Source organism: Electrophorus electricus, chromosome 2 (assembly GCF_013358815.1).
Source record: "Electrophorus electricus isolate fEleEle1 chromosome 2, fEleEle1.pri, whole genome shotgun sequence".
In the NCBI taxonomy this organism is placed as follows: Eukaryota; Metazoa; Chordata; class Actinopteri; order Gymnotiformes; family Gymnotidae; genus Electrophorus; species Electrophorus electricus.
The window spans coordinates 26,912,832-26,925,832 of NC_049536.1; the positions used below are offsets into that span (position 1 = coordinate 26,912,832).

General features: G+C 36.8%; 1 protein-coding gene across 1 annotated transcript in view; it reads right to left on the bottom strand.

Annotated features, from left to right (window-relative positions):
- The window catches only part of col5a2a (collagen, type V, alpha 2a), a 33,091-nt gene extending 30,363 nt beyond the window's left edge, over positions 1-2,728 (bottom strand). The window contains exon 1 of the mRNA XM_035523899.1: positions 2,533-2,728. Within this exon, the coding sequence (XP_035379792.1) occupies positions 2,533-2,623 (91 nt within the window). The 5' untranslated portion in view covers positions 2,624-2,728. The remainder of the gene's footprint in view (positions 1-2,532) is intronic.
- Positions 2,729-13,001: the final 10,273 nt, after the last annotated feature.

Below are 13,001 nucleotides of genomic sequence, written 5' to 3' on the forward strand. Positions count from 1 at the left end.
ACATCTGGAAGTCATCCCCTAGCCCTGCATTTGCTGACTGTAATCATTTACATAAGATGTTCCCAAGCAGTCTCATGAACAAGACCAACATTAAAATCTATCATCCAAACTAGCTGTACAACTAGCCATAAAGGGCTACATCTACAGGTTGGAATGTAGATTACTCATAATGCATTTTCCAGTTCAGGTTCAGGTAAAGACTGTCATGTTTTCCAGCCTAGTTTTTTTTTCTTTCTTCCTTTTCAGCAAAGAGGCATGTCACTGCTCAAAAATGCACCACATGGTTTCCATCAGCACAACGCTGCAGACCTCGTTCACATATTTGGACACTTAGTTAGGATAGAAAACAGCCCATTTGTTGGAAAGTTTCTGATGTGGCAAGAATGGCAGCAATCACTGTTGAGGAGCAAAAAAAAAATTCCCACCATTAATGCAATTTATTATAAACATTCTAGTTTGGGACATACCTACACAGAGAAAAGAAGACTGACAAATGTTATTTTCCTTTTTGCAAGATGACCTAGCTTGTGATAAATTGTTAGTATTATATTGTTCATTGTGCCAGAATGAGAAAAATTATAAAAGTTTGGTACACAAGTCTGGTAGCAGATGGTGAAGAATCAGTAAACAGGCTGTAAATGTTTTTTATCCAGAGAGCACAAGAGTGTTAATGCTGGGCCTCAAGGATTTTCTTACATCTAAAGCACACAAGATGTACAAGATGGATCACACATATTAGTAAGGTTTTCAGTCATGTCTGTTGATCAGAATAAATCAGACCCTACATCCACACAAAGATAAGTGTGTTATTTTAGGTATCATGGCAGAACTCATGAACTCCAAAATTCTGGAAATAAAATTTACATGTACTGATAGTAAAGAAAACATGAAAGACTGTTCATAGTTGTGTGTTATGGTTATATCACATATGGTATCAATTTAAAAGCTGAATAATACTAAGATTTTGAACACTCCAAAACTTTCACGAATGCAGCACCCATTCGACAACACATTAAGCATGAACCACATATAATTGGTGTAGTTAAAGTTCAGCTTCTCAACAGCAGCTGTTCTCAGATCCTCACTTCATCAGCATGCAATCCAGCATGGTTCCCACAAACACGTTCCCAAATAAAGCCTCTATTAACCACCTCAGATATAAGATAAGGTATAAGCTTGTTCTATGAATATACTTATTTATTACTTTTTATTATTGCATTTATTTTACAAGACACTTCTTGAGAATCTATCTTCTTGCTTAAAAGTATCTATGGAGATGTCTCCAAATATGTGTGACCTAAAATAATGGATAAGATAGGTTCTAATTGTAAAAATGTTACAGTAACAATTTTTAGAATGATCTTTTGATCGTTTTGATATTGCTTTTCTTTAAACAAACAAACAAATGAACAAACAAACCAATAGTTTAAAGAAAATGTTTTCGTCCTTGTTGAACTCTTGTAGCAGCCAATTGCCAAACGCTTCTCTGTTATCGTCATTCACCACAAGATGGCGTATTTTGTGCGGTGTTCCGCTGTATTCGTTGTTTCCAGTTTCCAAACGTATGTAACAATTATTTTAGCTATAAGGCAATGTTCACTTTACTTTAGACGATCATTTTAAAACTACAATATATTGTTTGTGCACAACAGTGCTGTGTTTAAAAGAAAGACATCGTTAAACCGAATGGACAAAGTCCGTGAGGTGTGACGTCATAGGTTGAAAGCGTGCTAGAGCCCTCGGCGTGACTGCAGTAATAGCGCTCAGGTGTTCCGGGCACGCAAGTTCTTTCCTTTCGTCTTGCATGTTCTCATCCTGGAACTCCTCCCTCGCGACATCTGCGCTGAATTAGGGCGCAAACTGAGTTCCCTCAGAGACGCGTGAGTGCAGTATTGAAATGAGACTGCAGATGTGAAGGGAACGGTGCTGGCGAATAATGATCTAGATGTGAGTAACTAACGCTTACAGCGTCTTGGGGTGCAACAAGAATTGTCTAGAGTATAACAAGACTCGTTCACGTTTCACACAATAGACCTATATCTCTCCATCAACTACAAGGTGACATCACTGGTAATTACAGGCAAACAATGCAATCGTGGGAAATAATTATGAATATATACATTTGCCATTAGGACAAATCCACTTTATTTTCACGAGGACAAGTGATTTAGTTCACTAAGAACCTCTAGACTAATTACGGAAACAATGACAGACCACCAACATGCAGAGATGTAAGATAACATGGAAACACAGTGACTAATCAACTCCTAAAGACCCCATTTCTTCACCCGGTACTGCACATTTCGGGTTTTCCTTTACATAAATCAGTTTGAAATAACTCTGTGATAAAGCATTATATCTCTCAGAAGTTATCTCCAAACTGAACTCTATAAGTTGGTGTCTAGGTCATGTGATAAAATATTTCACTTCCACAGCTGAAAACCAATTTGTGGAGCTTAGTTCCACCACTGAAAACAGAAGCACTGTGTCAGCTTGACCATCAACACAACAGATCAGCTTTGCTCAACTTACCACTGTTTCCTTCTTGGCATTTCACAAACAGTACTTGTACCAGTGATGCAGCTAGAAATAAGAAAATCCTGGAATGCACAAAGCTCATCATGTCTATATCCAAGACATGAGACTTCTTTCTGTGCAAAGTGAGGGAGAGAGGGTAAGAGTCCAAGCCTATCACAGCACCATGAAGAAAGACTGAGGCTTTTCCTGCTCTGAGCAGAGCCCAGCCCAGTTCTGTTCTATTCTCTCTCTCTCTCTCTCTCTCTCTCTCTCTCTCTCACCCTGTCTGTCTCCCTCTTTTCCCCTTTTCTCTTATTCTTTTTCTCTCCTCAGTCCCTTCCTCTCTGTTTCTCCATTGTTCTCTCTTTTTCACTCTCTTATTCCCTTTCTCTTTCACTTACTCATTTTATAGCTTTAAATAGCAAGTAATCTGTGGGCAACACTACATTTCCTCCCCATTTTTGTCAGCATTTATTTATAAGCATCCATATACAAATGATGTTTGTACTGTGCTCTGGTGTTGTGATGCATCTTTTTATTTAAAGATATATCTTTTGATATATTTACTGCCTGTTTACTGTTTCTCTTCCCCAAAGGTGGCTGCTATGCCAGGCTATAAACTGATTTTATGACTGTCTTAATGGCACCAACCTTATTTACTGCTGACAGGCACTTTTTATGACAGAACAAGAATAGTGTTTACACCCATTTTGCTTTGAGTGTCAGATGATACAACAATCAAAATACAAGTTTTTTATTTCTCTGACAAGAAATGTACATTTTTGGCACTTCAACTTTTTTTCTGTTGTCAAGGACTTCTTTTAACAGTTTGATTTTGTTACATTTCTTACACATATTTTGTTTTAGAAAAAAAACATTTGTCGTGTATTGCTGGCTCTTGCTCAGTATCCTTTCTGCTGATCAGAGAAGTATAAATGAATCTTCTTGCACATTTTATTGACTGTCTGTCACATGTTGAACAGATGTGTATGTGCGTGGCGCATTCCTCTTGTGGAATGAGCCAGGAACTGATGATGCACATTGTTGTGGAATTAAATATGGAAAACTCTTTACTGAATGGTTGTGGCTTAGGATATATGACACCTACATAAGGCCTTTATGGCCTTTAATACACAAACCTTTATAAACATTTATTCTAAGAAGCATAAGATGTCATAAAAGCTGCTTTGATATCAAGTTCATACAACTATGTCAAGGGACACAGATTTTTGGTGACATGACACTTTGTGGGTTGAAATGACATGGAACGTTATGACAAATGAACTTTGCAGTCAAAATACAAAAACAAACAAAAAATAGATTACGATATTAAGCACTCAATAGCAAAAGTTATCATGCAGTTTAGGTTACATAGTATGTAACACCAAGTAAGCTAGATAGCTGACAGGCTAGTCACTGAATAGATATTGCTGGTGTTGATGAGAAAGTGGGCATGAAATGACCACAATCTTAGAACTAAGTCAGTTCAAATGTAATTTTTATTTTCTTTTGAGTGAGTTGCTAGATAACTATTTCAGGAGTGGACTGAGAACAAAGATAGCAAAGATCTTGTTGATATTATCTAAGACAGCTACTGAGCTAGCTAATCCTCCCAAGTAGTTAGCTGCCAACTAGCTAGGTGTAGGCTAATTTGTAAGCTAATTGATTTTATAGAAATACTAGTTTAATTCATATTGCTTAGGTGTCATTGTCAAGTTGTGATTTGCAATTTTTTTTTCGTTCATTTTTTAGATTATATTATTCGCTACTTATGAGTGATTGGTAAAATTTAGGTTATTCATTAACATACATAAGTTACTTCCAGTGAAATGTGTTCCATGGATTTATAAAATCCAGAATGTTGTTCCTTGGTGTGCACATACTCAGTGGATTCTCTTGCTTTGTTCGGCAAACATCGATTTTTAAAAATGTGTTTGTTTGTTTGTTTGCTTGTTCATTTGATTGTTTGTTTGTTTTTAGTCATCTTGAAATGTTGACTGAGTAGACGTACCATCATCAACATTTTAAGTTGAATGGTAAAAATTACACTGATTTACAAAATGTTTTTCTCTTTGGGGGCAATTATTTCCGTCTTATGTTGTGCCAGCATATCTTTATTCATTCCCAGAGCATTTCTGAACATAACATTTTAAATAGTGACGGTAAAAACTCTGAATGTCAAAAACTTATATGTGAATGTCAAAAACATATATAGACTTACCAAAATATGTGTTACACAGCAGGTTTTCATCTCATTGTTACGACAGTACAGTAGATAACACAGAGCATCTCATTTAAGCATTACAGACTTCATAACTGATAAGCTGGTAGCTAGAGTATTTTTTTCAGCACAAGGTGTCATGACACATCCAAATATCTGTGTCAGTTCACAAGGTAGGGTCAACTTTACATTATAGATAACAAAAGCAGCTTTTATGATGTCTTAAATTTGTTGAAATAAGCATTTATAAATGTTTATGTATAAGTCAGTTGTCATGAAGAGCTTATGTAGGTGTACCCTTGAGTAAAGTTTTAGCAAAATCTGAGCTGAGAAGCTGTTCATTATATTTGTACGTAAAATATGATGCATTTATTTATTACTCTTTGACAAAATGCAAAGATGAGATTACATATCAAAGCCATAAAAACACATGTGAACTCAGTTGACTGTTAGTTTATCTGAGACTAAAGTTAAAGAAAGTAATTATAATTAAACTATGTAGTTATAGTAGTTATAATAATAGTTATAATAATAATAATAATAATAATAATAATAATATTTTTATGATGCACTTTTCTCTTAACCGATGGTTGCATAGAATATAGATTGCAAATTATAGTTGAATATTTCATAGTGATTCTACTAATTGTATAATATATGATATGACTGGTCAATTTATCCATTGAAAATGTTTTGGAATATTTCATTAAACATCTTCAATCAATATTCCATTAAATTCTCAAACTATCTGAATATTCCTGTAAAAGTAAGTGAACACTAATGAAAATTGTTTTTTGTTTTTTTACTGAAGTGTAAGCTGCCTTTAATACTCTGGGATTTGATGAACAGCATGACTGTAACAACATATGAGATAACTTGAATTAGTCATTGTGGCACTTGTGTTTGCTGGTCCTGATATGCAATTAGTTCTGACAGTGTAGTCAATGAAATCTGAAGTGTTATAGAACAGAGTTAGCAGTAAAGGTGCAATGCTTTTTATGTCTGATTACGAGCACACAAGCAGAAATGGTCAAACGTATCTCAAAAAAGTGTCTCTGTTCCTATAATTTGTAAATTATATTTCCTATATTCAACACATCTTGCTCTGATCCTAGCATTTCTAGCATTACAGTCCTGATGACTGTAATGCTAGAAATGCTAGGATCAGAGCAAGATGTGTTGAAATTATTACAATATCACTTCTTGACAATATTAAGTCTGTAGGTTATTTAAACACACTGTTGGCCAAAATTATACAGCAAACATATAGACATGCTAACTCTTGTCAGTTTGCACACATAAATATCACAGTGGCAAGAGTCTGAATTACCTGAGTCAACGCAAACATTTTATAAAGGCTTTTGAATGTTTTTAAAAGGACTAGCTATATTTTGTATTCGAGTCCTTAATTTCACAGATTCTCTTAGTGAGAATATTCAAATCTCAGAGCAGAATAAGAGGAAGCAGCTGTGAGCTATGTTCTCGGGGAGCCCAGAGAGTCAGGTGATTTACTCCCCACCAGAGTGCTTGTAAGGCACAAAGGGCAAGGCATGAGAGAGGGGGCGTGGCCAGTGTAAAGGAAGGAGGGGCGGGTTTGAATAGAAATCCAGCTGTGCTCTCATCCCTGCCCATAAATGGTGTTGCCTGTAGTTAGTCTCAGCCTTGCAACAACATGGCCTGCAAGGAACAATCTTATTTTCTCTAATCAGAGAAGAATGAGAGGCCTTCAGTATGATACTTAGTAGGCTGCCCAGGACCAGAGAACATAGCCAGAGGGAAGGCAGAAGCCATAGAGGCAGAGATCAGAATGAATTATGGCCCCTTTTTTCTGCCTCTGTGTGCTTTTGTTTGACTGCTCCTAGATCTTGGATTTGACTCACCATGTAAAATGACTGAAAACCAGGTCCTTTGTATAACTGCCATTGTTAAACCATATAATGTTACAACAATACAACAGAAAACATTCTAATAATCAATACCTGCTTTATTATACTGCCATATGAGATATCTTTCCTAGGCTACTCAGCAAAGTTTGCATTTTTTCTGGAACCTTCCAGATGCATTTCTAAAATGTAAATGATAAATGTAAGTTTGCATGCAAACAAAGCTTGCTGAGACTCGACCTAACATGTAATAAAAAGCAGTGCTCTTTTATTATATATACCAAGAGCTGAGATCTTCAGTGTTAAATAGCAGCTTTAAAATGATTGATGAAAGACAAAGGAAAGACAGCGAACATCCACAGGAGGAATTGGGAATGGTGACAACTTCTGAACTCTGCACGGCACCATCCACTGTTACACAATGAAGGATTTATACAGAGGAATGCCGTGTTTGGAGTTAGGCCAGGTTTGCTCAAGTACTGACAAGTTTCTTGAAATTCTCCACAGTAAACAGACAGAAACAGAGTATGTGAGCAGAAGCTCTAATTTATTGTTGGTGTGTGATAGACACTGTGAGCAAAGTCCCGTTCTCAGTTGGAATGATTGCATTTGGAGGGCACTCAAGGCAAACAATCAAAGTCTTGCAGCTTTCTGAAGGTCTCCATTATTTCTATGCATGTGCTCCCTTGAGACCAAATCATTTTTAAATAAAGTTTTATCTTTGGTATCTTTGATGTTATCACATCTTACCAGGTCATATTGACTATATATGGTCACCTCATATTGACTTTGTTCTCACTTTATTGTAGTCATAGTTAAAAAAAAATGAATATTCATCAAAGGTATCAAACCTGTAACACAAAAGCAAAAAAAAAAAAATACAGCTGAGGTTTTCTTATACAACATTCACAAAAAGGTGAATAAAACTTGAGATGCAAGGCGTATTTGTTTGTATTCTCCCTAGATCTTTAGCAAACAGAGCTCATGTGATGGATGTAAAATTATAACTCACCCTGACACCTGTTTATATGGAACCATAATCATCATTCTCGCTAATGACAGATTAGCTCAGTGAGAGGTATATAACACAAAGGAGCAAAGAGTACCAAAACTTTTTAATTTTGCAGCACACCATAAGAAGTGCTCCTAGAAATTAAAAAAAAATGAAATGAACAAAAATAATAGTAGAGCAATGGCAAGCCCTTATGTCTGGCCTTAAACATGAGCTCTGACCACCAGACCAAAGAGCCCACTATTTGATACAGCAGCAAAAACACATGTTGAACCTCCTGACTCTTGCTCTCCATCACGTGGACCTCTCCTTCAGGGAGCAGACTTGTATAAAATTCACATATGGCTCATGTCACACATGTCCTTCAGAATCACATCCATGTTCCTCACCTCTGGTAAACCATGGGCTTCACATCAGGGGGCAGGGGGGGTGTCTTCTAACCATGGGCACTCTCTTGATGGCATGTAACAAGCATCTCACATTACCAATCCACTTCCATTTGTAGTCATGGAAAAGAACGGCAATCATGCTCACTCTAGAACCCAAATCTGCCAAGTGACAAACTTGTGCTATAACCAAAGAGCCAGCTGAGTGAAGGTCTCACAGGCAGGAAGCATGGTTCCTACGTGACCTATATGCATACGTGTGCACTACTTTTTGATCATTGAGAAGTTAACAGTAGTGCAGCTATGGAATGGGATACCTTGAAAAATGAATCACTAACATATTTTTCCTTTGGTCATTTGTAACTCACCTTATTCAAATTACACATGTGACCAGCCCAAATTAGAATGCTTATCAGGGTGATGTAGAATCTTTGTGTAATTATCATTTTTGTTTTGCATTTCATGGTTTTCATCAGTGGAATTATTTGTGTCAGTATGATTTCTGAACTCTGTCTGTAGCTGACTCTGATTCTAAGCTCCTGTCTTTAACATCATTAGTCAGAAATTGGTTTAAAAAGAATGGTCCCTCTTCTTTTGCAACTAGCTTTACATAAAATGGAAATACTTAGTTTGGTCTATGTCTCTATGGCAACAGCTGTCAAATACTGCTGTAAACAGTTTTAGCAATCAGACCTTAAACTCTGATGAATCTTTCCTCCAGAACTAGTAGAGCCCAGAGCTCTTATTACTTTTAAGTATAACACTTTGCTCCAAGCACCATTTGACTCCAGAGTTTCAAATGCAACATAAAAGTCTAATGCTTTTCTTTCTGGTTCCCATCTGACAAAATATAAGACAAGATGGTAAGATGGTAAAAGGGTCAAAACAGCAAAACACTGAAGACATTGGTAACTTTACTGCATGCTCTGTTAAATGGGGTGACATTTTCATATAAAGAAACATCATTGTTTTTGTGACATGTTGCAGGCACAGAGCTAGACATGAGTGAATGTAACAGGGAACTGATTTCAATGAAAAGTCCAAAAAAAGAACAAAATGCACTAGCAGTGGCACCAGCAGCAAAAATAAGACAAACGGCATCATAAACAGCAGACTAGCTAGCTCGGCAGATAGCTATAGAGATTTGAATGTGAAGCACTGGATATAGGCACCTCTGGGACTTAAATAGGAGTGAAATGAGGGATGGCTGCAGGTGATGCTAATAAATGGATGATTGGTGGTTCTTTGGCTGATGATGACTGGGCCATGAAATTCATTCTAAACATTCTTTTCTTTATCATTTTACATTACAGTGCACCATGTGCACCATGTGAGACCAGTGAAATAAAGGAAAAATAGTATGAAATGTGAGAACATACAGATTTTGTTTACCTCCAACAGTGAACAACTACATACTGATTCATATGAGTTTTAATAACTTTGGATGTTTTCCTTTTTCAACATTACAAAATGATATAGTGTTTTGACATTTGACATTGTTTTGACATTTGAAATCTTCAGTGCACATTTTATCAGACATCTGAATCCTTCAGAGAGCCTGTGGGATATTCTTCGGCTACATGAAGCTTAGGTTACTTTTACCCTGACTAAATGAAGACTGAGACCATGTGCTCTTTGGCCCATGACTGTTGTCTTTTGCCATAGGTGTGTTACTGCCACACGTGTTAAGGAATCTCTTGTGTTATGTGGTCCATTAGAATGCCCACATAAGAACAATTTATGCTGGATGGGTGAAAGAAGTTTCTTTATCTATAAGATTAGTTGATTCTCCAAGCCTTTTCTTCCTTTTTTCTTGATGATTGTTATGTCAGTAAAAGCTTGGCACATTTGAGTAACTTGTCATACCCACTGAATAACCTCTACATGATTCTATTTGAATTTCAAACAAAGGATACCATGATGGATTAAATGTCCCTGGTCATGATACTGCATGTTGTAAGACTAAAAAATTTCAGATTATTCCAGAAATTAACAAATGCATGAACAATAAACATATTGGTAAGTTAACAAACACCAAACAAAATTTTTTCAAAAGGTTTAACTGCACAGTATATATTTTTAGTATTCCTCTCAGTTGTTTCTGTCAGTCATTCTATGTCATCTGAGTCATTCATCTCAGTCTGTACTGAAATTACATTTTGTAGAAGACAGTATTGTGTGAATAAATCATTACTTCTTGTTTTTGCTCGTAGTTAGTCATAGTTTTTGTTTACATGATTTCATTAATTAAATTCCCTTTTCTTTTGGGACTTCAAGACTCTGTATTTATTTCAGTTGTCACATCTGAAAATCCTGTTAACCTGCACATTATTCTGGGACTAATAGTATGCTAGCAAAAATGGAAGTACCACAGTAATTACTTCTGTTGTACCAGAGGTAAAGGACACCTTACCAGAAACTGTGTCCAAGGACACCTTATTTCCATGCTGATGAAAAAATGGTTAGTGATTTAAGAAGAAGTTCTCAAAATGTTTAGATGGGCTACATAAAAGTTAGTTTTCAATTTTAAGGGAGCTGTCATGCTACACAGAGACTCAATTCTGCACAAAGTTAAAGGACTAAAAATGAGAAATTATATATAAGGTTTAAAGGCTCTGAGTTTGCCCATATATCATTTTTGAAAACGCTACAACATTCTGGTTTTTGCTCATTCAGCTAAAATTGTCTCACTGAAATTCCTATAATTTATTGAATTTCTCCAATGTTGGTCTACAACTTCAGTAGTCTCCCATAATCTGTCTTGTAAGCAGCAATATGATGGCAAAAAAATAGTTCTACAACCTGCCCCATTCATTTCTTTTCAGGGAATTGTATTTCAGTGTTTACTGTGGTGTCACGTTACACATGTAAACAAGAAGCAATGAAGCAAAAGAATACCTCCATCAAAGCTCATAACAAAGTTCATTACCTGGCAATGTTGAGATTATATAGCAAAGTTCCTCTATGCAAACTGTAAAAATGTACAGATCGATAGAAATCATGAAAGCTCTTTTGCGAATAAAAGCCTCACTTGGTTTCACTGAATCCTGTTAGGTGTGTATTGCAAAACTGCACATAGTTCATAGCTGGAAATGCAATGAGGAGGAGGTGATTGCCTCTGAGTTGTGTGTCTATGGAAACCACAAGTGAAACCCATTTTACATGGTTAAAGGGAATAATTTGCACCTATTGGAAAATCTTGGAACACACAAGATTATGACTCACCACTGAGATATCTTTGGTTGGAGGGTGGTGGTGGTGTGGAGAGGGGTGGTCGTCTGTCTGAATGCTGAGAAGTTTATTTAGTTTCCAGGCGGTGTGGCCGAGAGGCTCTGGGAGGGGAGTGTAAAAGGGAGCATGTCTTTCCAGAACCTTTGGAAAAGAGGGACAGTTGAGGTCAGGAATAATTATTAAGTATAATTTCAGTTTAAAATAAAGTTTGAGGACTCTGGGGGGAGGGGGGTGGTAAAGAAAGTAAGATACAAGGAACAAAGAGACTGGTGATAAGAGAGATTAAAGGACCTGGTTGTACATGTGCTCTTTTTGGACATGGCTGTGCTGTTTCCAGATGAACAGTGACCACTGATGTACATTTATCCCTGCAGTGCATTCACAGCACATTTTTAAACTCTTGACACGAGCGGGGAATAGAGGTGGTAAATGTAGAGAAGAATTAGAGTTTTCCAGTTAGTCCAATAATACATGTAATGCCTTGAGAGGAACATGCAACCCCGTGTGGAATTATGACTAAGTCTTCTCAGACTACCAAACGTGTTTTCTCTCAGACATCTCTGGCCCCTTGCAGTCGATGGCTGGAAAATGTGAGAGACTCAGTCTTAGCTCTGGCCTGTGCCAGATTCAGTGGGCTGGAGCTCTGAGATGTAATGAGAAAGGAACCAACCTGAATGCAGTGTAAATAATTAACCTTCCTTATAACCTTCCTATATATCCTTCTGACTGTTGGGCCTGGTCCCCAAACTAATCTGAACAAGTCATATGAGTGAAATCTTGGTGCAGAGTGCATTTATGGTTTCATGCATAGTCGAGTAATGAGAAACAAGTTATAGTACATTTGCAGCTTATTGATTTACAGTAGTGTGAAGTTATTCTTCGGCATGAAAATATGTAAGAGAAACTGTGCATTAGTGTGTTTCTAGAAGGAGGCAGGAGAGAGGGGGTGGGTTGATGTAATTTAAGCATTAGATTGAGACTTGACAGACTGTCAGAAAATTGGCAGACAATCTTTTTTGTAAATCATATTCTAAAGGAAGCTCTTATGTGTCCGACACACCCTGAGGTGAAAGACAAAGGTTCAGAGTGCGTTCAGGAGAGTTAGTTAACATTATCCTATAAGAAAAATGTTTGAGCAAGTTGCATATCACTATGGAGGGCACTGTACATGTACAGTTTAATTCACAGAGCACAATATAGAACCTTATACAATATTTAAGCAATAGAACTCAAGAGACTGTGTTATCGTGAATAACACACTACCTCAGTCCTATAAAATAAACAAAGTAAAGAAGCCCAAAAATGTATTGTTAAATAGCATATGTTTTAATATTGGCAATTCCCTCCACCAAAAAGTAGTTCCACAGCACATACCTAGTTGCTGTGTAACAGTAACAGTTGCCTGCCTAACACAAAATACATAGCTAGCTATCTAAGGTTTATACAGCACTACCCATAGACTATATATATGGCAATACCATGTAATGTTAGGTTGAAATGAAGGTGAAAATAACAAACAGTAAAATGTATTAAGGATGAAAAGATAGAATTGAGTGATTTACTAGGATTATTGCATTATTTGTATATGTTAATCTGTACACTTACATTCATTGTGCAGTTAGAATAAAATGTTGCTCTGCAGGGTGTGCGGTTGGCATCAAACAGTCCGGCTCGCTTCAAATGCTGGCCTTCAGAATTTGATTAGCAGTTGTAGTCACAATGTCCTACAGAGTCTGACCAAACAGGCTGCA